This window comes from Puntigrus tetrazona, chromosome 3, assembly GCF_018831695.1.
Source record: "Puntigrus tetrazona isolate hp1 chromosome 3, ASM1883169v1, whole genome shotgun sequence".
Lineage (NCBI taxonomy): Eukaryota > Metazoa > Chordata > Actinopteri > Cypriniformes > Cyprinidae > Puntigrus > Puntigrus tetrazona.
In genome coordinates, this window is record NC_056701.1 from 6,917,332 (window position 1) to 6,944,348 (window position 27,017).

The following is a 27,017-nucleotide window of genomic DNA, read 5'->3' on the forward strand; positions in this document are numbered from 1 at the left end:
TAAAATGTAAATTTTTTTAAAATATGAATACAGCGACAGAAGCACTTGAAAGCATAACATATTTAAATAAATACAATTATTTATTAAAGAAAGGCTTTGTGTGTAATAAATGTTGTCTGTGCTTTTTTATATATATATATATATATATATATATATATATATATATATATATATATATATATATATATATATATATATGTCACCAAGCCAGCAGAGGGAGCTCTTACCTCTGGGTGATCTGTGATCACTCCTCTGCGACAACTTCCTGTTCCAGGACTATAAATTCAGTAGCAGGTCACTCACCTGCAGGTTGCATTGTTTTGCCTGTTTCATTGTTAGATCGCTGTTGGATTATTATTTCTGGTTTCCCTGGTTTTGACCCTGCCTGTCTTCCGGTATTCTGATTGTTTGCTGCCTGACCTGACCTACGCCTGTCTCTGGATTTTGTTATTGCCTTATACTTAGACGCCTACCTGTTTTGACCATGCCTTCATTTAATAAAAGCCTACATATGGATCCGCATGCCTCAGACCCTCATTCATGACAATATATATATATATATATATATATATATATATATATATGTGTGTGTGTGTAAATTACCTGTAAATGCTAAAGCCACGGCCCCATGCTCCTACTGTACCTACTAAAAATAATTACAAACCATCATTGTGGTTCGAAACTAATGCACCACGGAAAAGGTTCACAGGAAATAATTTTGTATCGCACGAATGCGTGTGTCAGTGGTGGAGCAGAACTGGATATGTTCTATTATCTGCTCTCCAAATCTCTATTTTGCTAAAATAGCAGTAGGACGCACCACGAGGATCAGATGAATACCCGCCATTCAGTCGCATTAATTTGCACACGCAGTTACCGCTTCCGAAATTACTTTCAGGCTTGCGAAATCACTTTGTGGGCACAATTTAATCCATTTGCATCGACACTGCCCTATATTTTGCACGTGTATAGAGGTACGGCCCAAATTACATATTCATTAACTCTCAGAAGCTGACAATACGTGCTATTTTGCGCATCTAACAATATTAATAGATACAAATCTTCGCCTTCGTTTGTAACGCAGGATGAGATGATAAATGAAAAAGCTCTCAGGCCCCTGTCTGCACGACGTAACGGAGAAGATACAACGACCAGACGCGGGGCAGACCGGCCCCGGGAGGGAACCATGAAAAAATAATGACGCAATCCAAAATACTTTAAAACACATCCTCGGGTAAACTCCGACATACGCGCTAAAACACGACTTGAAAAAAACTCGAAAAATCACTTTATTCGCCGACAGCGTCTTTCATAGGCCTCTTAAATGGACGTCCCAGCGTGCTGCTTTTTATCTGCAAATCGAGCCTCTCAGACAAAAGACAGCAGTGCCAAAGTGAAACCCATTAGTTTCATTAATGTACCGCGCTCTGCTCACCTCGTGCCTCTTTATATTGTGCTACATAACAGCATCTGCAATTGCACAGTGAAGAGGAACGGTCTTTCATTCTCCGATTTTAAATAGATCTCTTATTTATTCTCCATCAGTCCGCAAAATACGTCCAAGCTTTCTTCCGCGACACCTTTAAACTCTCACGAATACGGGATGCTTTCGTCCAGACAAGCCTATCTAGCAGCTCCAAGTTGGGTGGGTGTGGTGGGCTAGCTCATAATGTACCCCGAGTGGGCGGTGGACGCATACTAAAGCACTTTCCGTTTATGTGGCCTCTTTTTTTTTTTTGCACGATTTTAAGGGCAGGGCTGATTTTAGAAGGGCTGTTTTCAGGAAAAGCACAAAAGAATTGCGATGCCTCATCTCCGCAGTTCAGAGGAGCATGTGAGAGTGAATGGAGGCTGCTTGGCTGGTTCATTCTCGTCTTCTGTATGTACGCCAAGGAGGTTAAATGTAGCGATTCTGTGAAATAGGACGACCCGCTGGCACTCGTATGAACAAATCAACTACAGGCTTTAACGCTCCAAGAGTTATACTCATTTCAATGAGGAATATATTTGGATGCAAAGTAAACACCTTCCCACTGTGTGTCAGACTATAAAAGTAGTTTAATATGTTACGCATATCTTAAAGAGGAAAAAGTAAAAGAAATGGATAGCTGCATTAACACAAGCCCGTCCTCTGGGGGTTTATTCTTGTGTGTTATAGCGGAGAGAATGTCCTTCTCGGGTCACAACTCAAATTCTCCAAATTCCCTTCCGCCGCTAAACAGCTGATGAAAGAGTTCAGGAAACTCTTACACAGCAAACAATTGTTATTCTACTGCTGCTGCGTTGTAATGACCTCAAAAAAAAAACTGATTATTAGTCACGACAGATTACTTATAGGTGACGTGCGAATATGGAAAAAAAAAAATTCAATTACTTTTCTAAATTAATGGAAAAAAATAAAAATAAGTGGGGAAATGGCCTGGCAACTGTTTTTGAAAGTGTTGAAAAGAATTGATAGAATAGTTTGAAAATACATTATATGTGACCCTGGATCACAAACTTTGCAATTTGTACCGATAGCCAAAAATACAATGTATGGGTAAAAATGATCAATTTTTATTTTATGTTAAAAACCATTAGGTTATTAAGAAAAGATTTTTTTTGTACATGTCATAATGGTAATATATAAAAACGTAAGTATTTATTAGTAATATGCATTGCTAAGAATTACATTTGGACAACTTTAAATGTTCCGATTTTCAAATAGGTGTATGTTGGCCGAATATCGTCACGTCCCAACAAACCATACGTTAGTGGAAAGCTTATTTTTTTCAACTTTCATGTGGTGTAGAAATCAAGTGTGGTTTCCACGTTTTATATTGGATTTACATAATTTGAGTGCACTTCAATTAGTTGTTATAAGTATTGTAATGCTCTGCAACTGTTAATAAACGATAAATAAAAACAGATCATTTGCAGTTTAGGCCTGGCATTGATTTCACATTGTAATGTTGAATGCCACTAATTGCTCATTTTAAGAAAAAGAGTTTAATAGAGTCAATAGTACTATTATTCCTGATACTGGTCTTTATTAGTAAACAATCATAGCAAAAACAAATAAATAAAATAATACTGTCTTTATGTTGTTTCTACATTAATTTTGGAGATTAAATGTAAAGATACATGACTACAAAATTGTATTCCATGTCTGCTATTTGTGACGTCACAGCTTGTAAAAAAAAAAAAAAGCTGTTGAAATGTAAATGATATGGCTCTCGTGTAACTCATCAAATACTTTTAGAGTTCAGGTAATTGTCTCGAGAAACAACTTGGCTGCACTGTAAAACTTTTTGTTGTACATTTACAGTAAAATACTGGCAGCTGGGTTGCCAGCCACTTACTGTGTTTTTACAGGACTACTACTGTAAACTTTTTTTTTTTTTTTTTTTTTTTTTTTTACAGTAGAAAACTGTTATTACAGCTTATCCCTTGATTTCCCTTTTAAGTTACGTTTTACTCTCAAAAGGTGTGATGTAGCAACTATATGAACTACAAGCAAATTAACATCTGGCCACATTTTCACATGAACACCTATTCACTGTCGCTGTGAAGTAATAAGGAAGTAAGACACTATTATTATTCACAAGAGACCGTATTACAGAAACATCCTGACTCTAGAATATCTTAACTGTTTAGGGAGCATAACGATTTCAGTTAGAAACTTGACAGATCTTAATTCAGGTCATTAGTTCAGTCCCAGAAGAAGATATTGTTATTCCTATTAATATTTAGATGTGCAGGAAGTTCAGTGATTGTGCTGTTCCTGGTTATGTGGGTAATAACTGCATCTCTGCATCATCAGCTTTTCGAAAGGAATAGTTCACCCGAAAATGGGCTTTAAATTCACCCAGCTTCAGACCACCCAGATATAAATGAGCTTGTTTCTTCGTAAAAACTGATTTTGGAGACTTGCTCAACGGTGGATCCTCTGCAGTGAATGTGTGCAGTCAGAATGAGAGTCTAAACATCTGATAAAAATCCACAATTCAACTGCTCCGTCAATTAACATTTTGTGTAGTGAAAAGTGTTAAAAAAAATCATAATAAAAAAATATGTAATTCTGATCATTTGATTTGTTATGGTTAATATTGCTTTCTCCAGTACAAAAGTCATCTTGTGAAACAGGAAACAGGAGAGAAATATGCACAGATCAAACAAACAAAAAAAAAAGTAAAAGTTTAAAACTGTTTAAAACTGTGAATTTTGATGTGAAAGATCTGGAAGAAACATTATTATGGATTATCCCTTTAAAAACGTTACTTTATGGACTGGAGTGGGGGTTATTATGATTAATTATTTATCAGCTGTTCTCATTTATGAGCAAGTAAAACCTGATCCAGTAAAGAAACAAGCTCATCTAGATCTTGTATGTTTTCAGGGGAACATACAGTAAAAACAAACACATAAATGCTGTCCCATGTTTTTTAAAATAATTGTCAATGGTTTAATGTTGCATTATATCTTACTCTAAAATACTGTAAAATTATTGGCTATGAATTAACTATGAATTACCACATAAATTAGCTATGAACAGTAATAGCACATTCCCATCCCCAAGTTCCTGCGTGACAGCATCAAAAATGCCTGTGTAATTCTAAAGGTTACAGAGGTTGAAAGTTTGCCATGCAAAACGTAATTACATATGTTTTGTGCAAGAAACTTTGACTGACATTATAAACGGATTTCAAGGCAGAAGGGGAAAAAATGTAAAAGAAATGTAAAAATGTTTTAGAATATAGCCATTTCAGTTGAATTAATTTGCATAATCATTAACAAAAAAAAAACGCGAAGATAAAACACTTGAATATTAATTTGTAGAGTGAGTGTGTGAGTTCTGACCCACCTCAGACACGAAACGAACAATGTTCGGTTTTAGTAATTTTTTATTAATATGTGCTGATACAGGGTCGTACTGACCTGCAATGACGCAAACGCTTACATAAAACCATCCCCTTTGGCCCAAACAGCTGTCAAAGCAATGACGGTGAGAAATAAAACACATATCATTCTTCAATAAAAACAGTAAATCACATTAACCCTCCTGTTACACGGGACTCAAGCGTCGTAATGTAATCAAAAAGCTGTTCGAATGAAACAAATGAGTTTAGAACGAAAAAAAAAAAAGTTACAAGATACATAAGCTCAATGACATAATCATCACCCTGGCCTTTGATGACTACTACTTGTTTCTCCCATGTTCGAATTTTATCTTATACAATGTCTAATACTGCGCGATCACACAAAGATGTACTGTTATGATAGTCCAACTCAAGAAGGCCTAATACATTCTAGGGTAATTCTGACCCTGCCTCCTTTCACAAAACCTAAAAAAACCCAAAAGGACGGGAACACAATGCTTGAACTAAATCACTGGATGTTTCTTATAGAAACTTGCTTGTATGATAAGGCGGTGATTTTTCTAGAAGACCGGTCCAGACCCACCTATCTGCTGAACGCTGGTCCACACGGCCCCTCTGGGTCAAACATATTTAATATGCAAACATACAGCCAAAGGCATGCCTAAAAAAAACCACGGCTTGCTTCAGATTGGTCCAACTTAAACGTGTAATGCCCTCCTGCACAGAGTGCAAAAACCCCCCAAAAAACTACACAGCTCAGGCGCGACTTACATGTTAGTGTTTTGTGAGCACTGTTTAGGGAGTCTGTATTACCCAGAGCTCTGTGTTCTGGTGTAACCCTGCCTGACCGATCCGTTGTTGAAGACTGACAGACAGCTGGTTTACAGTTACGACATGAACCTCCCCACTGGGCTACCGTCACAGTCTAACATATTCTAAAAATTACGGTACAGGTGCCGTTTCTTGCACAGACACACTCCAAGAGACCAAATAATACAACATTATTAGTGCGTAGATGTGCCTGTACCCTCTCTGTTTGTGACAGTTAACCCCTTTTCAACCGACACGGTGCTGGTGGCCAATCTGGCCCAATCCACACATTTCCTTCTGAGAAAAATGCTGGTTCAGCTCTCCACAACCGCTGCTTAAATCTCAAACCAAAAACACTAAAATGTCACACTTAACAGCCTATAATAACTGCAATTTCGCTGTCAGTCTGTAATGATTTTAATAAAACCGATAGCTTCAACTTTATTGTAAAATGCTAATACTCTTGCACTCAGATTATTGCATTGCGTTTAACTATACTATTTAGCATATGAAATGTTTAGTCTGAACTAATTATTATACATTTGTATCTTTAATCATATTGCTGTTGTTATCATTTTTCACAATAATCACTCAACCCTGTCATTTACAGTAATTTTACCATGGTTTAAAGAGTTTTGGGCACTCTGCTTAATGTAGTGCACGGCCTCTTGTGGTTTATTGCTTTAATTTACAAATGTTGTGTGTTTGAAATATTAAAAGAATTGTTTTGCTATAAATGTTACATTATGAAATAAATACTTAAATAGGTTTTAAAGGACTTCCTTTACATCATAGCCAGCTCATGATAAAGACACAGATTTTATGGATGGTAAAATGCGCTCTCAAAATGACAAGACTAAATATGTAAATAAAAATCCACTAGTTTCCTGCATATCTATGATTGACCCACCAGCATGCACTGTTCTATTGGTCAACGCTGTATGTGTCCCAAACGATTGTATTTTTGGAAAATGTAACTGCACCTTAAAAGATGATGTAGCACTGAATTGTTCAGTTTATGTAGTAACATACTCATCATCGCTCAGCTCTTAAGTCAGAGGAAATGTGGGCCAATTGTAGAAGACGTTCACGCATCCTGTTAAAACAAGCACCATTTCGATGGAAAAGGGTGTAAGTAAGCTCTATCAGAATGGTCTCTTGTTCGGTGGCTGTGGTGGTGTTAAAATGCTTCTGTGTTACAGGAAGGTGTTGATAGCTCAGTGACTGAGGGATCCCAATAAAACATGTCATTTAACTCCAGGGGCTCTCTTTGCCTGTCAGAAGCGGTGTGGCCGAGCAGGTGGGGTGCTTTGCCCAGGGCTGATACTTCATGTTGTTTTGACAGCAGTGAATGACTTGTTCATGTCTCTCTCTCTCTCTCTCTCTCTCAATTTATTATATCTAGCCTAGTATCTGGACATCAAGTCAACATGTGGCTTTAAAAACGTAGCTTCCGTGCTACAGAGGGGGATGGCTCATGATCAGAGGTCATGACTCAGGCTCTCTGGAGCCGAGCCCCAGCTGAGGATTGGGTTGACAGCAAGGTGGCAGACTGTCAGATCACAGGAGTGTAGGCCGGTGCGACTGCACCTGTGTGGAGAGGGACAAAAGACGGGTGTCTGGAAAGAGGAACTTTCATAGTTCCTCTTGGTCTCTCAGGCCCATACAGAATCTGTGCTTACGGAAAACTCAAGATTTGTGCAGAACTGGAGCACGCGTCAATCACAACGTTGAAGAATGTTGAATCTCCAGTCCCTCGAGTTTCATTATTAAAGACCCCATGACATATAAATGACAGTTTCGAAATGTTTTGTCCACGTCTAGAGGTTTTGTACTCCTAAACATTGAACTTTTAGAAAATACACACATTTAAAATGTACTTTCTCTGCTGAGACCACCAACCAAACATACTCATGACTCATCTGTGGGAATATACGCATTTTTGTGCCCAAACCTGTTCCTTGAGATCTACCTTTAGCTACAGTAGATATATCCCGCCCAAACTACTTGTGCCAAATAGAAATTCAAAATAGGAAAAAGCTCTGCATTTGTCAAGCGATTTCAGGGGTTCTTTTCATATTTTGGAAAATTTCATTCAGCTACCAATAAAAGTGTAGCACTCTGAGCTCAACCGAACACATTTTATCGGATTTAAACTCTTTCTGCATAAAAATGGGGAAAGCAGCAGATTCCATCTGGGCCTAGTCATCCGGTGTCTACTCATGCACTCTTTGCCTCTCCATTTGAATGTGAAGACATGAAAACGAGGCCGATATGGAGAGCGGATCAGGGTGACTCCTTTCATATCTAAAGAACAGTGAACACAAGTGCTCTCAAAGAGCGAGAGGGGGGAAAGACAAAGAGAGAAACCCAGAGAGCGGGAGCATGGTGGGTTGACTCAGCTAGATTATAGCTCTTAGTATTATTATGATAATCAGGGGTTGTATGGGGATTTTGGAGGTGGTAGCAGTCCCTCGGAGCAGGCTTTAGTCTAGCAGTTTACTACCCCGTATAATCACTGTCATTATCACCATATTCAACACTGTACTATATTATCCCTTCAGTCCCATGTAAACAAAGCCTTTGACTAACATAACAAATCTTCCCACATTAATGCTCAGCTAAGAAAGCCATGTAAAAACATTTCAGTGAGCTAAGAGGGGAACAGGAGGGGGAACGTGGAAGAAGGGTAGATGGGAAATAAAAACGAGCAAGGGCACAAAAAGGAGAGATGCACAGAACGTGACGCACATTGGACGTCTCCAGGGATGGAGGGAGAGAGGTAAACAGCCTCTCCCGCGGGCCAGTGCAGAAGGGTATAGGGGGGTAAAACAGCAGCGATGTGGTGCCAGGTGGGCAGAGGGCCATGAGTCAGGAGCAGATCTCCTTAGAGGGCATCCTAAGCTCTAAGAGCCACTTCACAATGGTGTATGACAATACATTCAAACGGTCAAACCTGCTGACCAGTTGAAGCTGGTCCTACTCATCAACATGGAAAATATTTGCAAGAAAAGCAAGTAAAAAAAAATGTTCAGGTCATTGCTTTAAAGAAAAGCTGATCATACATGCCTCGGGCTAAATATAGGACCGGGTGTACTAACCACAGCACACCGGTGAACATACTGACCCTGTGTCAATCAGTACAAGTTACCATGCAATGGATTGCACACACGTCCCCTTAGAAGACTTACAGGAGTGAGAGATAGAGAAAGAGAGAGATGGTGCAGATGGTGCTTGAATTGAATGATAGGATGTTGATTCGGGATGCACAATGTTCTCCACATTTGACAGTGGGTGCAGCGGACCTTCTCTAAACCAGCTGCAGACTTGTGTAGTTTTGACATCACCTCTTCCTCTGACATTAAACATAGATACTCACCCCTGCTCTCTCTCTCTCTTTCTCTATATGGCTATGTTTGGAATGGCATACTAGCTTCTTACTGCATAGTATACTTTTTTTTTAGTTATTTTTTTTTAACAGGATGTTTCACAATAAACACTTCAAACCTCCTTCACTGAGCTCATCGTGTTGGATTATTCAGAAAATAATATTTAATGAGGACTGGAAAAATTAAAGTATTTTTGGAAAATAGACCATTTTTGCTTTTGGCAGTCCAATCCAATTAAAAAATGAAAAATTACAAACAACATTTTCGGTTCACCCATCACATTGGAAATAAAAAGATCAAATAAACAAATTTGAACTTTGGGACAAAATCATTTATACTGCCTGAATTCTATTTAATAACATTGTACTCTTAATATTTCTTATTATGGCTCTGGATTAAGCGTCTGTTGTTTACCACTCATTCTGGCAAAAAAAAAAAAAAAAACGGAACAAAACAAAACAAAAAAATTTGGTAATTTGAGATAAAATTTGCATGCTGTGCAAAGGATACATAGTATATACTGCAGCAAGAGTAGTATGCTAGTATGCTTTTCAAAATATAGCATGCTCTCGTCACCCTTACATATGCTTTGTACACAGAATGGAAACCACACTGAATAAATGAATATGTGCATAAATAATCAAAAAAGACAAATAAATATTAATAAATAAAGACATGAACGACTTGAAGATTGAGCAGACTTCAGAGGGGCGGAGCACTCATGACATACCTCTCTTTTGTTCAATAGGCTATGCAGCTCATTTGCATATGGGGATTCTAAACCACAGAGGCTGTGTCTCATTGGTCAGAAGTTCCTGTTGCTCAATGAATGCTAAACCTGTTTTGTTTTGATTTTAAATTTTTTTGTTCTCAACCTCAGTTTCCATTGTACCTGACTGGCAAAAAAACAACATTTAAAATACCTTTAACAAAGTCTTTTAAATGGAAGCTTATACTGAGCTCTTATATAGATATAGATTTACTCTGCTTCCTGTTCTTCTAATGCGGGTCCATCTAACCCAGTAAAAATAGCCTCTGAGATACACACTCGCTCACATACGTACTCTTGTTTCACAGGCATCCAAATGTTCACGTTCAGACATACACATACAAATTGTAAATCAACTGTCACACCAGGTTCAGAAACAACAGCTGATATTGGTATGTAAAAACAGTCAAATACAATCTAGGGTTTGCGACTGAAACGTTTCCGAATGTGCCCCCCAATTTTTTTTTTCACCTAAATATCTTATATTCTATTCATCTAGTCGTCTGATCTATTACATCTTCCAGATAAAATATAACCAACACTACATTATGGCTGCTGTCAATCAACCCACAATGCACCAGTGCGCCCCTGAGGCACAGTGTATTGCCCTTCCATTCACGTCAAGCGCTTCCTGTCTGTGAATGTTGAAGGTCAAACATTACCAACAATGTAATGGGTTATATTACATAAAAATTGTGCCAGGATTTATCTCGTTTGTATGTAAAATCCTTCTCTTTCTGTCTCTCTCTCTCGCTGTCTCTTGGCAGACAATTAGATTTCCTGGCACCATGGTGCTCCAGGGCAGGACCGAACGAGGGCCGGAGAGAGCGAAAGAAAGAGAGAGGGAGAGAGTGGCGTGGTGTTTAGGTCACAAACTTCAAAACATCTTTATTTTCGATTTCCGTTGCAGTACAACTGTTTTTCATAGTATTTTGATACTTTTTTGTTGCTTTTGTTCTTCTATGTACAGGAGACGAGTAGAGTAAGACTTGCTTTTGCTTTCGTGTGGTTCATATGTACAGAGGTCGGACTTGAAGAATGGCTGGAACGGTAGCAAAAAAATTCTTCTAGCCACAATAACACAGGTGATACAGCACGTCCACCTACAACATCCATCAGTGATTCGGAGAGCAGGTTCAGTCCTTAATCCAACCCCTTCTGTGGATCAGAGACAAAACCCTACAGAGTTTCATTCACGAGAGGTCCCATGGCCAATAGGCTTCAAACGACCCAGCTGACGATGGGTTGCGCCCTAACGCCCCCCACCTCGTTCCCAGTCTCTGCGGTTGTTCTATACAGAAGAGTCAGTTCAGAGAAAGAAATAAAGGCAACTCCACTGAGGCAGCTTCCCGCTACCTGTGTCTGAACAATAGTCCTTGTTTTCCTTTTTCATGAGCATATGTTCACACTCTTGATGTTCAGTAACAAGCACTTCTGTGAGTGTGTGTGTGCGCGTGTGTGTAGATTCCAGTTTGTGTCCTGGCTCAAAAACAGTTATTTTTGGCAACACTGAAGAGCTTTCAGAGAGATTTTTTTGTCACTTGCAGTATAATGGCATACCCCCATTTCCTCACGTAACAGCTCTCATCAAATAATGATGGAGAAAGGAAAGCGAAGGTAAGGAGTTACGCAAAAGTAACATTTTAAAGATAGGACTTGAAATAAAACACAGAAATAGAAACCCGGTGTGAAGTTTGACGATATTTTTGGAGCAGAGAGAGCTGAAGGCAGAGACGTCCACTGAGAAAAGGCAGATAGTTGGACTTGCTCTTTCTCTATGTGTGTGCGTCAGGAGGGAGGAGAAAATGATGCTGATGAGAGAGCAGAGTGGTTACACAGCACTTCAGAGAGCCTGCTGCCATGGAGACAAACCTCTCTGTCGCTCTCCCTGTTTAGGCTTTCCTTACCTCTTACTTCAAAACAAATGAAAGAGCAAAAAGGCAACCAGACATAAGGAGGGTGTCAGAGACAGGAGAGGAGTCCATCATCGCCAGCGGCACTTTGCATCAGACCCTGTGGCGCTCTTCCTCCTCCACCTCTTTCTCGTGGTCACAGGCTTGTGACCAGCTGCATCTGTCCATCTCCCTCGCTGTGAGGGGGCTCAGGGGCGGGGTGGGCTTCAGTGCTCGGTCTCCTAGGCGGAGCCTGGTAGAAGGTCTGCATAGGTGCTCCGCGGGAGCCTATGGCAGGCCGACCCGAGCTGTAGTACAGCTCCTCCGGAGGCTGGGCTGAACGCGGAACCACCTCCAGAGGCTCTGGGCTGCTGTCGGGGTAGGGCGAATCTCGCAGGTTGGTGATGCTGGTATAGAGGGAGTCCCGCGCAGGCGAATCGGGGCCTCCGTTTTGGCCCTGGCCTGTTGCGCTTTGGCCGCTGTGACCACTGTGGCCCAAACTCTCGGTCAGGTCGGCCGTGTAGCTTTCGGACTCGTCTGGGTCGCTCTGGTAGAGCACGGATTGGGCACGCTGCAAGAGCAGGGGCTCCTCCAGAGCTTTGTAAAGAAGTTCCACATCTTGCGGCGTGCGCTGACGCACTTCTCGCGAACGAAAGTCGTCGTTGTCCTCCATGCCTATCGTTGGCTCTGCCCCGCCTCCGCCCCGCCCCATTCCTCTGACCAGACTGCCACATGTTCTGTCAACGCCCCCAGCCCCTCCACCACCTCGGAGATTATTGTGCACAAGTTCCGATATGATCATCTTCTCGAACGCTGCTGCGTCAGAGAGGTTTCTCCGTATGCCGCCGAGAGTTTCTGAACCACGGGGGTTGAACACAGGAGGGGGGCTATCTCCACCTCCCAGGAAGTCACAGCTTCCCCCGGGAGCTCCTGAACCCCCAACACTACGCAGAGAATAGCTGTTGTTGAAGTTCCCATTTAGAGGTAGCGTCTCCATGCCTCCATGATCTCGGTTTTTAGACAGGGTGCTCTCTGTTGAGAGAGCAAATGAGAGGTGGTAAGCAAATGAAAAAGGAGAAGGGAGAAGTAAGCACTTCATTACCTATTTTAATCAAGACGAGGATTCAAAGCAACAGAATCTGAGATTAAATCAATAATGGGGAACGCAACTTCCATCACAAGATTAATAGGCTTATGGACAGAGGCAAGTTATTACCAGGGACGTAAATTGTGTACATAGAAGCACAGGCTTCACTGCACACGTGAAGAGGTTATCATTCTGCAAAATTAGCCTATAAAACACTGAAAGTAGCCATAAGCCTGAAAGGGGAAAGAGTCTTACTTGGGTCACGGAAAGTTCCTGTGGATCCATGGTGAAGCCATGTGAGGGCAAAGTAAGACAAAAGACAAGACAACAACAGTGATCAATGATAAGTCTCTACCTTGGGCTTTACATGAAACCGACTTTCTTGAACGCCACCATAAACAAATGTCACACTTAGGAACTCTGTTGTTGAAATAATGTTACAGCCATAAAGAGACAACAATAGACATCAATGGAGAGAGAGAGAAAAAAAAAAAAGCAACTTTAAATGGTTATTAAAGTTTAGAATAACATGAGAGGTTAATTTTTTGAGAGCATATTTCTGTAATATTTTTATAAATGTAATAAAACTATCAAATTAATCATTCCATCACAGTATTATTTTGCTGGGGATTTAAATTAAGAACTCAATTAAGGTAAATTTATATTAAATACAACACTTTTTAAGGGAATCTATAACATGCGAGAGAGATAAAAAGAGAGAGGACAATTAATGTGAGTGAGTTTTCACTATTCCCTCAGCTTGCCTTATGGTTTACATAAAAAAAAAAAAAAAAAAAAACTCTCATGTATTTGCAAGATAAAGTAAGAAAACTGTAAAAATAGTGTCTGATTTTGCAGACTGGGGAGTTTCAGATCAGTATCTCACTCCTTTCATCTTGAAAGTTGGGGTCTTAGGAACAGTCACTCATTCTCTGGTTTGAGGAGTTTAGAAGCAGAGCTTTGTTGTTTGGTTTTGGCACGATCATTATTCGGTGAGACGTTATTCACATTTCAACCTCATAAAGTCAAGACGATGTTTATTTCACGCGCCCCTTCACACGGCAGAGATGTTGTGATATTCTTTTAACTCGTCTGCGTGTATTGAACGCAGGAGATGCGTGTGGCGGCGCAGACCAAGGCGTGTGGGGGTTTAAATATTAATGCCCGGTATGATTTTAATCAACGCTCCTCTGTGCAGAGAGAGAGTAATTAGACATTCTAATGAGGCCCTCCTCCTACTTCCTCTCCATAAGCATTCTAAAAATGTCCTCTCAGCCGAGCCGAGCCGAGTGGCGCACCGTCAGCCTGACACATTACACAGAGAGGGAACGTTTAAAATATTCAACAGAGACGCTGTCTTAAATTTCACCCCACTGACATGGGAACCGCAGCTATCTTTCTCTCGCTGCTTCTCAATTGGCACACGAAGGCGAACGGTACGAGAAAGAGAAGCCTGGGCCGTATGTGTGTGCGGCACGGACACAGCCATGCCGATACTCTGTGTCGAATCTTCAGGGAACGCTCCACTGTCAGTCACTCAACTTCAACCCTAGCTTTAATCGATGCTCTGGTCTGTCTTTCCAGCAGGAGGGATTAAAACGCCGGCCAGATGGTCAGCCCCTGTCCACCCCTCTGAATCACACTGACAGACCAACAGGGTGTAAACTCACATGCACAGATCTACACACACACAGCATATGCACTAGAGAGCACAGATCGCAGCCCATGAATACCATTGGTGACACACACACACACTGTGGCAGGAACGGCATGTACAATAATGATGATAATAATAATAATAAACTTTTATCGCTTGGAGAAAGCTCATTCGTAGCTAAATAGTTAAGAATAGCTACCTTTAGTCTATAAAATGTGACTTTAGGCTGCATTAGGGCAAATTTGAGCGCAGTTTGAGACTCAAACAGTTCTTAAACTCTATGTGATAAACGGTTAAGATATTAAAGCGATCTCAGGTTCCACCTACACTTACCAGTAGAGTTGAAGACTCCAGGCGAGGGAGGGGTAAACGTTTCAGCCAGCAGCGTGTTGTAAGGTGAACTTCCTGTACGGGTTTGCAGCACAGGATTGGTTAGAAGATGGTTTCCCATTGTACCTAAAAAGAAATTTCTTTACATTATAAACGTCATAATATTTTGTGACTCTGACTTTCAAAAGCCGTGTCGTGAATGATATGTTGTTATACCAATACAATATGGTCATGCAGAATCATTAATATGCTAGTGATATTCATGCTAATAAACAACTAGTTATAGTTGCAAATAATAAGAATTAGTCTAAAATAAAGTGGTTTATTGGTCTTTTTTTTGGTAAAATAAAGTGTTACCATATTCTTTCATTCTAAATTGTATTTTAGCATGATCTGCATATGCCCCAGTTGACCCTGTGATCTTTGTTTTCTTAAAATTTTAATAGTTTTTAACAAAATATTTGTTCAGAGAAGTGGCATACTTCTGCTAGTCACAAAGTAAGATTAATTGTCTGTTTTACAATGATATATAAGCTGTTTCAATTCCTGATTTATAACACCTTAATATAGGGACCAATTCTCATTATCAGCTAGTTACTTATTAGAATGCCTATTATTAACATACTGGCTGTTTATCATTGTAAGCATTCATTCTGCACAACCGTATTCTATATACCTAATCCTATCCAACACCTAAACTTATCAACTAACTTTCTAACTACTAATACGCAGCAAATTAAGAGTTTACTGAGGCAAAAGCCATAACTGCTGGTTTAGTAATAGTGAAAAATAGTTAATATCTTTACCGTGGCCATGAGTATCCAGGATCAATTTTAAGAGTAATAATAATACATCATATTAACATGGATTTGCTATTTGCATTTCACAATAAGGTTAAGCAGAATCTACTCAACAGTGTGTTAATTTTGTTTGATATTTCACAAAAAAACAAAAAAACAAAAAAAAACAAATGTTGTGCGAAGTCGTAATGGCTGATTTGATGAAGTGTTTATTTGCAGCGAAGCCGAAATGTATTTGAAGAGTAGTCGTGGAGCGTAATTCCATGACTCACTGTCAGATGGAGTCATTGGGAGGGAAATGGTAATATTTGCTATTATGTAGTTCCACAGAGCAGCCACTGAAATGTGGGTTCATTTCCCAGTGAAATGTGAACGCTTGCAGTAGACAAATGTGACTCAGAGAAATGGAACATTCAGTATGGCCCATAATACAGGCGCAGAGCTGCAGCCTGGGGCTTTCAGACAGAAATGCCATGAAATTAAAAAGAGGCCAGTATGACATCGAGTGGACTGAGGCAAAGTGCAACCTTGCGCTCTCGCGCTATCATCTATCAGAGAGGACCGCCTCAAGAATTAATTTTAGACATGCGCTCGCTCACGCTCGCCACATTTCTTACCTCTTGCAGGAATGTTCCAAGTTTAATAAAAGTAAAGCTGTGCAACCAGCATTTGTGGCATAAAATTGATTATCACAGAAAATAATTCCAGCTCATTCCTCATTACAGTCAGACAATGTAGTAAACACGCTGTTAAGCACACCAACAAGAATTAAACATGAGACTAGTGTGACCTATTCCATCTGTCAACTTTGCTTTTTCACGACCATGTAATGCTGCTAAAGCCCCACAGCGCCGTTTAAGCTATGTAAAAGATAAACTAAACATTATTTGACACGAGAAAACCTGTTAGGTTTGTGTAATACACAGTAAGGATACCAGATCTGCTTTACGTTGCACAAACTCCGCCACGCAAAATTAAATCAGTAGCACATAACAATGCAATGCAAGTGCTTTATAAGATGGTTTACCCAAAAATGTAAAAAAGGGCTGACAATATACCCAAGATGTAAATTAATTTGGAAGGAGATTTGCAGATATATCACTTGCTCACCAATGAATCCCCTGCAGTGATTAAATCGTCACAGTAATATTAAAGTAATCCACACATCTCAAGTCTAATAATTTTTGGCAATTGAATTAAAAAGCTGTGTGTTTGTACTCTGTGAAAATGATTTTGTAAAGTTGTAAATAAGTAAAATTTGTTTCAGTTTTTCTACTTTAAAATTGACTTTCGATTCATTGTTTCGCCTGCCATTTCTTGGCAAGAAAGTGTTAAATTTACAACCAATTTTAGAGCAAAGCATTTTTAAATAAATCTTCCTTCTGGACAAAATACGATTCCACAATTCATATTAAAGCTTCTTCTAGAAAAAAAGTACAAAAAGTCAAAGAAGTTAATCTCCAATTGTCCTCTCACATCAAAAATGGCATATCTGTTCTGAACGGCGTTTGCTTGTAAATGCCGCTTGATCTGTTTATATTTCTCTCCTGATGTAGATGAGAAATTTTGCACTGGACAAAGCAAAAACGTTTTAATGATGAATTTGCTCATTACAAATATGCAGATTTTCACTAATTGATAGATTTGAGTGGTGTGGATTTCTTGTAGATTATTGTTATGTTTTGATTATCATGTTTTTTGGACCAATTCTGATGGCACCCATTCACTGCAAAAGATCCATTGACGAGCAAGTGATGAAATGCAAAATTTCTCCAACTCCTCTGCATCTTGGAAGGCCCGGAGGGTGATTAATTTTTCATTATTGGAGAACAAGTCATGTTTTCAGATTTTTTCCGTCAAGCCCTTCAGATTAATGGTACCAAAACAGAGGACGGCGTGAAAACCGTGTTCTGTGTGAATCACCATTAAACCGCAAATGCTGCTGATAAAGCTTTACTTGTATTGAACCTTTGAACATTTCTTTAATTCCTGTAAATATCTCACTGGAGTGTCATGTGTAAAATGTGAGGGGAATCTAGGCCAGCGGGAGGGAGGTTGAGGTACGACGGCAGCTCTTGGAAGCACAGAGAAGACTTCACACGGCGGTGAAGTGGGAAATGAGAGCGATAGGAGATGAATCTGATAAAGACAGCGGTGTGCACATACACACGCCCTTTCATTACCCTCCATCTCTACTTCTGTCTGCCATTCACTCTTGTAACATCCAAAAACTTTTCTCCTGCGGCACAAAACCCTGCCGTTTCCTCTCTCCGGAATCTATTCTTCTCTTCTTTTTTTTTTCCAGCTATATGGTTTAGATCTGCCTTTCTGCCTCGAACTTTCTCTCTCTCTCGCCTTGATTAAAGTCCCCGGAAAGCAACAATCGGCGCGCTGCAGTGAGGACGCTACTGTCATTCTCCTCAATTAGAGTAATTACCCCCCGTTCATTCGGCGGCTAATCACTTCATTAAAAACAAAATGGATAGAATTAGCATAAAGAGTGGCGGTTGATTTAGCTGCGGCTTCTCTGTCGTCGCCCCCCTCTCCACCCACAAACATTGATCCCTGGGATGATCAGAACGGTGGTGACGCCACACTCCGGATCCGGTGATGGAAACAACCTGCCTCTTGCATTCTCTCTATTAACCGTCACTTAATGTGCCCCTATTATTTTGAAACGTACCTTTTCGTGCAGTGTGCAACGCAGCTCTAAGTGAACGAAATCCCGCAATGTTTTAAATATGAAAATGCACCGTGCATAAATATTGTATCTCAGCAGAAAGGACTGAAATCATTGAAACAAGTCGTTTTTAAAACAAGTCCCAAGCCGTTTCATGTTGACATATTGCCCGCTCTCTTGTTGCGCATGCAGAACAAGGAAAACTTCGCATTGGACTGAATGAAAATGCAAATTCACTCTTTGTGCCGGTTTTTGTAGCGTTTGAAGCTCACAAACACCGCTTTAAATAAAATCGACCAATCACCAGAGGGGTTTGGAACATGAATCACTAAACGAATTGTTTGGAAGTTGTTGAACAAATAAGGTAACAATAAATGCATATTTTAAGAAGATCTAATAGTTTTTTGCCCTTGCATGCATGTCAGCTCGCAAAAAACTAAATTTGAACCTTTTATAAACCATAACAGGGGCACTTGCACATTGCACACTTAGTCCGAAATGCATATTTTCATATTCGTTATTCAAAAAATCTGTCATACACAGAAACCTTGCACACTGAGTCTGATACGTGTCAATTAATCAGTTGCAAAAAAATGTGCAGGACAATACTAATTTGAGTCTTAAAGCAGTAAGGATGATTTTGTTGTTCTCTCACTTCTTAAACAGAGAGGATCTTTACGAGACGAAGTGGATGAGCTTGAAACTTCTGGATTTCTTTGGTTCACTTTTTACAGTGGCTCATGGATGTGAAAAATGCAGAAAATTGCTAGGATTTCAGACAAAAAGTCTGGACTGCAATGGCCTTTGGTCTTCCATTACAGGTCAAGCGTTGAACAAATGTAAAAAAATTTTGAATCAGTTCAGTGTATTATGAACACATGCCTTTTTCTGAAATCAAAATGCATTTATTAAAAGAAATCTACAAAAAGCAAGAAGGTCTATAACAGAGTTGTTATTAACTTAACTAAAGATTATGTTTTTTTAAACTGAAGTAAAGTTAAAATAAGTTAAATTCAGAAATGAAGTACTAAAATTACCATTACTAAAACTTAAATAAAAATAAATAAAAGCTAAATATTAACATTTAAAAATTACAAACGTGCATAAAAACTTTAATTTAAATGAAATATAAAAATATAGAAAAATAAACAAAAATTATTGCTGTAATACATACATAATACACTAATACACTGGTCTATAAAAAACTTGTTCATGTAATGAGAAGCTAGAGATTTTAATTAAACTAATTTAAATAAGTGAAAATAAGCTAAAAACCTTGAATTAGGAAAAAGCTGTAACTAAACACTAGCAGTCTGCGTGATGCATTTCAGCATAGGTTATTACTGAATATACAATGCAGTGTAGGCTTTGAAAAGAAGCTGTTAATGAAAAAATATAGGCAGAGAAAAAATACAATTGATAATGACATTAAAACCCGCAGCCTGTTTTTGAGCACTGTTTCTCATTACACACATGAAAAGGGCAAAAAAATAGCCTATTACATTCTAAGGTCCAAAGAGATAGTAATGAGTAATATTAATGAAAATTAAATCTGCTGCATATAAAAACCTCACTAGTATTGTAAGAGAACCCAAAGACTGTATATATATACTAGGGTGGTTGACTCATATGATGAGCGTGAGAAAATGCAACATGCTATATGGCAGAATTAGTCCCACTTTATAAATAAAAGTGTCAATTGCCAATCGGTAAAGTCACTGAAAGCTTGTTTCCCGTAGAGACAGGCACTGTCACATTGTTTCAATGTGAAATGAGCCAGCAGTTTTTGAGAATTCAGCATATCAAGTAGATAGGACTTGTTAGAACCGCATGCCTGAAATAGTTGATAATATGGCCCCTGAGTGAACTGATTTTCTCGAAAGGGACTTCAGTGGAAAAAATGGCCATTTTAAGCGCGGACACATAGGCAAAGATAGTTGCATGATGGGAAATTCGAAGGCAGAAGGAGGGCCTCACCACGGTTGAGAGTGGGAGTGCTGTTGATGTCTCCAGCCATGAAGGACGACTCTGTCTGCTTTCGCACCGTGTCGTTCCACATACGACGAATTCGACTCTAAAACAGGTGAGCGGGGTGAATTGGTATATGGAATATAAAAGCAGTCTATAAATAGCGACGCTGTCAGTGTGCATGTGTGTCACCTGTCTGTGTACCGCTGCATGACGCGCCTGGCTCCCGGTGTAGTAGCGGTTGTTGGCACGAAGGGCAGAATTCTTCAGCGATCCATGAGAGCTCGTGGTGGAGGTACGGCTGCAGCAGTAAGAATGACGGAGGCACTTGCTGTACTCCTTATGCACCTAAAACACAGAACATTTGCTCTTAAGTACACTACACATGTTCAGTTACCGTAGGCTAATGAAACCATAAACCATTTTCAAACATGCTAACTGCAATCAAATTTATTAGTTTAAATTAATATTAAATGCAACTGGCTGAACATTAAAGCACTCTTTTATCCATTTAGGTATGGCTTAACTACATATTTCTACGTAATTTAAAAATGACTAACATTGTCTTTGAAATAGGATTAAAGTGTACTGTTATGTGTACTGACAAGCATTTATGGTAATTTCTAGTGTAATTTGCATGTCGTGTATTCGTGATTATACATTTATAATGATGTTGCAGTTTTAAATATTTAAAGTACATTTAAAATATATTCATTTCAAATGTCATATAAGTTATAATCAATTAATCTGTTAATGCTTTAGTACGTGGTGTACATGCAAAAGATTTCATTTTAAATTATTTGTAAAAGTTTACTCAAGATGGCCGTGTACCTCATTTTATTATCTGCAAGTAAATATTTTTTAATAAATTATTTTAAAAAGTACACTACAGTTGCACATTTAATAAAATTAAGTACACTTCTTTTCACAAGGAGTGTCATTTCTATACTTCAGTATGTGACAGAATGTACTATATATTTTACAGTAACATGCTAATTTATGCCTAAACAATGCCATTATTGTGTCAGATAAAAATGGATTGTAAAAATGTATGCATATTAAATATAATTTTTTTAAAACATCTTAATGCATTTAATGCACTTTTTGTTAATAGCTCAGATAGCTTGACTACTGTTTAACTCCTTTATACAGGAAGTAGCTTGAGAAGCTAGAGTATCAAAACTGGGCTTGGGATCGACCAATGGAGTTTGTTTGGGGGCAGGGCTTTGTTTTACCAAACGATGAAAGATGGAGTGCTTTAAAACCTGCTTGAAAACAATTAGTATTTTTCTTTTGTTGCCAATAATTGTGCAGAAATTGCATCCTTCACCTTCAAATAAAGCGTATCATAAAACTAATAATATCACAGATGTATCCTAACCCAAAGGTATTCCTACAAGATCATATTCAACTTGTATTAACCTGGGATGACACCACCATTTTTGTCTTTTTCCATATTTAGATAACTTCTGAGGAAATTTTGCAGCAAATGTGTCCCCAAAGTATTATCTGGGTTTGAAACATTAATGGCACTGACCTTTTTCTGCAGAGCACAGTGGAAGATAAAGATGAACATGCCCTGGAAGGCATTAAAGGTAGTGAAAAGATAAGCCATGATGACTGTGTTCTCATTGATGAAGAGGAGGCCGAAGGCCCAAGTCAGACCCAAGAGGAAGAGCAGTGCGATAGCCCCAAGAGCCCAGGACCTGAGGGAGAACATGCATACATTCACAATACATACACAATACACAAACAACTAAAACGTCATATATAATGTGGCTATAATGTGCGTTTTTGCAGTGAAAGTCTCTCACTTGATGTTGTCCAGGCGGCTGGAGTCGGGTTTGAGGGCGGATGAGTTACGGACCATCTTGTGAAGTGTTATCATGAGGAACACCAGGTTCAACTAAAAGTCAAAGGCAAGAAAAAGGAAAAAATGTAACTTTAAGACCAAAACTTCCAAGTCACTGTGACAAATTAAAGCCCATTGGCTGTATAAAAAGGACAAGGCCTTTAGAAAATGTCTACACAGACTGGAAAGATTATTTAAACCGAGGCTTTCTCCCTAACAATGAGCCTCATTCATAAAACACAAGCAGAATTTCAGTGTAAATTGTTCGTGAAATCGTTCCATCTTAAATTGCTGCAATTAAATGCAACAATTTACATGAGAATGGCGATGCGAACATTTGCACAGAAATGCACTCGTGTTAGATGAGAGATCTGATGCTATTGCAAGAAAGAAAAGAACTTTAGAAAGATTAAAAAAACCTATATATATATATATTTTTTTTTTCTCACAAACTAATAAAAACAAAAACACATTATTAAAATATATTGTAATTACGAAAATGTCAGCAAGTTTCCATATCTAAACCTAATCTAAGCTCCGCACTCATATAAAGCATATTACAGCCAAAACATAGTCGTCAGCAGCAACAGATCCATAGGTGAACAAAAGTGCTTTGTTTGATATGACTAGCGCAGCAGTTTTCAGACAGAGAGAGAGAAAAAAAGAATAAACTCTGAGCAAAGCAGAGAGAGTGCTGAATGTTTGGAGAGAACAATACCATGATAATGAAGGACACAGGGCCGATAAAACTCCAGATGAAGTAGTTATCCACCCTCAACCAGCACCTACACACAAAAAAAAACACACACACGCGATAACTTCATCACTAACATTTCACTGTTCAAAGACTGATAGCTTCATTACAGGCAAAAGCGCATATGCATTTTATGAAGTAGCACATTATTGATCATCGAATACTTTGAAGTAATTGCGCGACATCTTAAAAGTATTATTGCCATTGAAATGACAATATATTTTTGGCATAAAAACAAGCTAATAAAAGCAATATAAGTCTAGTTGAAGGTTAAGCTCAGTTTTTAATCATTAGTGCACTGAGTCAGCGTCTCGTTTTCTGCACTGTAGTCAACATTCAAAAGTCTGCAGCTGTGCTATTTTTCCACAGTCGCACACTCATAAACACAGACCAACACACACTCTCGTGCACACAAACACACAGAGCGACACACGCTCGCACTTGCAGTAATCAGCTCAGTTAAAGGTGCCGTAAGCGATTTTGTTCACTTCCGCCAGACAATAAATTAGACCACACCTTCTGACCAAAACCCCGCCCCCTAAAAGTACTGACAGACAACACAATGTAAGCAAACACAAAGGTAAATTTAGGGCTCTCGCGCTTTTTAATAGTCGATTTGTCTTTTTAACCAACTTTTTTTTAGTTGTTTGTGACTACACAAGATTTAACGGTAAAAATTGTAATTTAGATTATTTTAAGCATTTCAAAAGCAGAATAAATTAATTAATTAACAATTTTAAACAAATAAGTAACCACTGCAAGTTTTTAAGACTTAGATTATAAACTCCATGACTGTCAAAACCCTACAAAATATCATTTTGCTGATGTAATGTTAAAAATAGTGCGAGATACAGCTTCGAGATGTGTTCTTGTAAAGTGAATTATCAGGCCTGCATCTGTCAGATTAATGCATGCTATTCCGAAAAAAGGTGCTTGCAACATCTTTAACTGGCTTCATTCATAATTCACATGATGACCTTGGTTAGGCTAGGATCACATGTCAGCGGCCAATCATCCAACTGAACGCAAAACTACATAATACCAGTGTATGTTTCTGAGTGAAAGATGATACTGCACTATATGGAATTTAAACTCCCAGAGAGCCATTTTGCCGGAATCCATTTAAATGAAACAAATGGTTTAAGGAGGGGGTCGAGTCCCCTGCTCAAAAACCAATGGCCCTTTTTGGCTGCGTGCGAATAGATTGCATCATACGTACGCTTTTTTTGTCCCATAGCTGCGATAGTCAATGGCTGCCGAGATGCCCACCACCAGGGCGGGAAAGCAGTAGCCGCATAGGTAGTAGTATTTCTTTCGGGAGTATTCGCTCTCAAAGACCTCCACCAGCATCAGATACAGCTGGATTCCCTCCAGACACATCCAGGAGAACGCAGCCAGGAAGAAGAAATGTAGCAGACCCGCAAAAATGGGGCATGCAATCTGTATTTGGACAAAAAAAGAGAAGAAGGGGTTAGTGAGAAAAATATCAGACAAAGTATAGTGTCTATGAACATAAAAGATATAGTCCTCTTTGTGTTTTTTCAAACCTGTTTGACTGACTTTGTAACCAAGAAGATGTTTGGAAGAATGCGAGTAGCTAAACAACTTCGATGACCACTGACTTCTAAGAATACAATAGAAATCAATGGGAACTGAAATTTGCACTTTATTTTGGTCCAGAAGCACCTACTTCTGAGACCTTTAACTGATGTGAATTACGTGTTGTTTTTGTGCGACTTTTAGCATAGAACTCTGTCCTCCAACACAGAGTAAAAAAACCATAATAAATGCACCCCCCTCCATTTTCAGATGATAATCACATTTAAAAGTTATTTATTTTGCTGGGCTGCAGTGTGAAGAAAATGTAGCCGGCACATAAAAGGACTCCCTGCAGAAGCATCTGCCAATCGACTGGATGAACGAATGCACAGGCGGCGAACAGTGATCCCACTATTGCAAGTGCACTCACCTAAAAACATCCACCTTTCAGCAAATCACTTAGTGCGAACGTGACATAACATTATTAATATTCATGACTCGAGTCGTGCTTGGCACAGTTTGTGTGCTGAGCCTGACAGGAAGTAAATTTCTTAAGAGAGAAGTGAACAACAGAAGAGAAGCAGTCTTGAACAATTATATATATATATATATATATAATTGACGTTTCAGGAAAGTTTGGTTTTTAGGTTTTCAAATCTTATTTTATATAAATGTATCTACAGCAACTTGGCAACCACACTCGCAAAGAGAGGCTGATGAGATTCATTCAACCCCCGCACTTTACGTATCGTTTCTACGCCCCTGCAAAACGGAAGATACAGATCTGCTCATGGATTTATCATTTCCTTGTTAAGTGCCTCATAAAACAACTATATCTTTTGAAAAAGAAAAGAAAAGAAAAAAAAACTGCAAACATTATCCAGCTACAAGTTCTTCTTCTGAAGAGCTCATTGTAGCAACCATGGCATCTTGTAAAACGATTTAGATTCCCGGCATACTAATGCAGCGTGAACTCTGGAAGAGATGCAGTAAATCAGCCAATCAGATGACACCACAGCTTTCAACAGGAAACGTTCGGTGTCAGTAGACTGACGTGAAAGGCATCACAATTTGAAACTAATAAGTCACAATATCCTAATCATTTTAAAAAGCATCCATGCTAATTTTCATTTCACATCACTGTATGATTTATTGATTACGCATTCAATCAGCTGCTTTTCAATGGGAAAACATAGCCGAGCTGATTATTTAGGATACAATTTTTTATCTAAACTCAGCAAGTTTCACAGTGTGTAATGTTTTAATTGGTCGTTGGTTATTCTCAGTGTTAGGGTTCTCAGTGTAGGGTTTTCGTTTTTTTTGGCATAAACATAAACCTCTTCAACATGAACCGTCAACATATATGCTTTCAAGGGTCAATGTAAAACACTTCAACACTCTGGCCCGTCATCGAACGCTCGGAGTAGTTCCAGAATGAACAGTTTGGGCTGAAATGATTCTCCAGCTGCAAAGAGGAACCAACAGGGAGACGGGAAAAGATTGGCTCTCACAAAGCAATGTTTTCTGTTGGGGAGTCATGCACACTTCAACACACTGGTTTTAATTGGCCAACCAAAAAAAAAAAAAAAAAAGACAACCCCATCCCTGACAAGACATGACACTTCAGTTAAAGCAGGAGCGCAGAATTTTGGCTCCAATTTGCTTGAGACAAATTTAGAAAATTCCTCTAGTCCTAGGCCGATATCTTATATTGATAGTTTGACATATTCTCAGACAACCGATTAATGAACATTACTGTTGAAATATCCTTTCAATGAGATTCTGTCAGTGTCAGAAGTTTTGAGGCGCAGTCCTGCAGTGTGGATTCTTTTACGACACCAATAGGAGCCCTGAAGATGAATTTTCTTGTTTTTACCGTAATGCGGTCTGATATTAACAGAGATGTCACAGTGCGACACAGCCTATTGCTGGGATGTTCGGAAAGTCTGCCAATCAACAATTGCAGCTTTTAAGACAATAACCTTAAAACTCATCTAATTAATGTTGCTTGCTTCAAAGTGAAAATTACACCCCAAAGAATCAACAGATAGAGGAGCAGCTGGTTAAATGCGCATTAAATGCATAATCAACATATAATACAGCAGAGTTGCATAATGTTGCCTAGAGGCAATTTTTTAGAAAGTAAGAGTGAAAGTGTTTTCACTAACTCCACAAATCTTTCGTCATGTGAATAATACCCTACAATGGTAGTGTTTGTGTTTCTGTATTGTAAGTATTGTTTTATATACATTAACATTTACATAGTAATAATAATTAAGATTTCTTATGTTTTTTTAAAGAAATCTCTTAATGAATTTATTTAATCAAAAATACACTAAATCTGTGGACTACAATTACAAATTAAAATATTTTTTTTACTATTAAATGTATTTTAAAATGTCATTTATTCCTGTAATGCAAAGCTGAATTTTCCTTTAGTCTCCAGAAAACACTCCAATATGCTGATTTGCTTACCAGTATTTCTTATTATTAGCAATCCTAAAAACAGCTTGGCTGCTTTTTCTTAAGTGACAATCTTTAATGTCACTTTTGAATGTTTTAATGCATGCTTGCTGAATGAAAGTATTTGTTTACATCAAAGAGCAAGAGCACGGGCACTGAAACCCCAGT

At 38.8% G+C, this 27,017-nt stretch overlaps 1 protein-coding gene across 2 annotated transcripts in view; it reads right to left on the reverse strand.

The window, feature by feature from the left end:
• Nucleotides 1-4,865: 4,865 nt before the first annotated feature.
• The window catches only part of adgrl1a (adhesion G protein-coupled receptor L1a), a 146,509-nt gene continuing 124,357 nt past the window's right edge, over nucleotides 4,866-27,017 (reverse strand). For both annotated transcript variants that reach the window (XM_043235353.1, XM_043235352.1), the window contains 9 exons: nucleotides 24,067-24,287; nucleotides 22,812-22,878; nucleotides 22,056-22,147; nucleotides 21,779-21,947; nucleotides 20,434-20,589; nucleotides 20,251-20,347; nucleotides 14,797-14,919; nucleotides 13,062-13,079; nucleotides 4,866-12,751 (listed from right to left, as the gene is read on the reverse strand). In XM_043235353.1, the coding sequence (XP_043091288.1) occupies nucleotides 11,877-12,751; nucleotides 13,062-13,079; nucleotides 14,797-14,919; nucleotides 20,251-20,347; nucleotides 20,434-20,589; nucleotides 21,779-21,947; nucleotides 22,056-22,147; nucleotides 22,812-22,878; nucleotides 24,067-24,287 (1,818 nt within the window). In that variant the 3' untranslated portion in view covers nucleotides 4,866-11,876. The remainder of the gene's footprint in view (nucleotides 12,752-13,061; nucleotides 13,080-14,796; nucleotides 14,920-20,250; nucleotides 20,348-20,433; nucleotides 20,590-21,778; nucleotides 21,948-22,055; nucleotides 22,148-22,811; nucleotides 22,879-24,066; nucleotides 24,288-27,017) is intronic.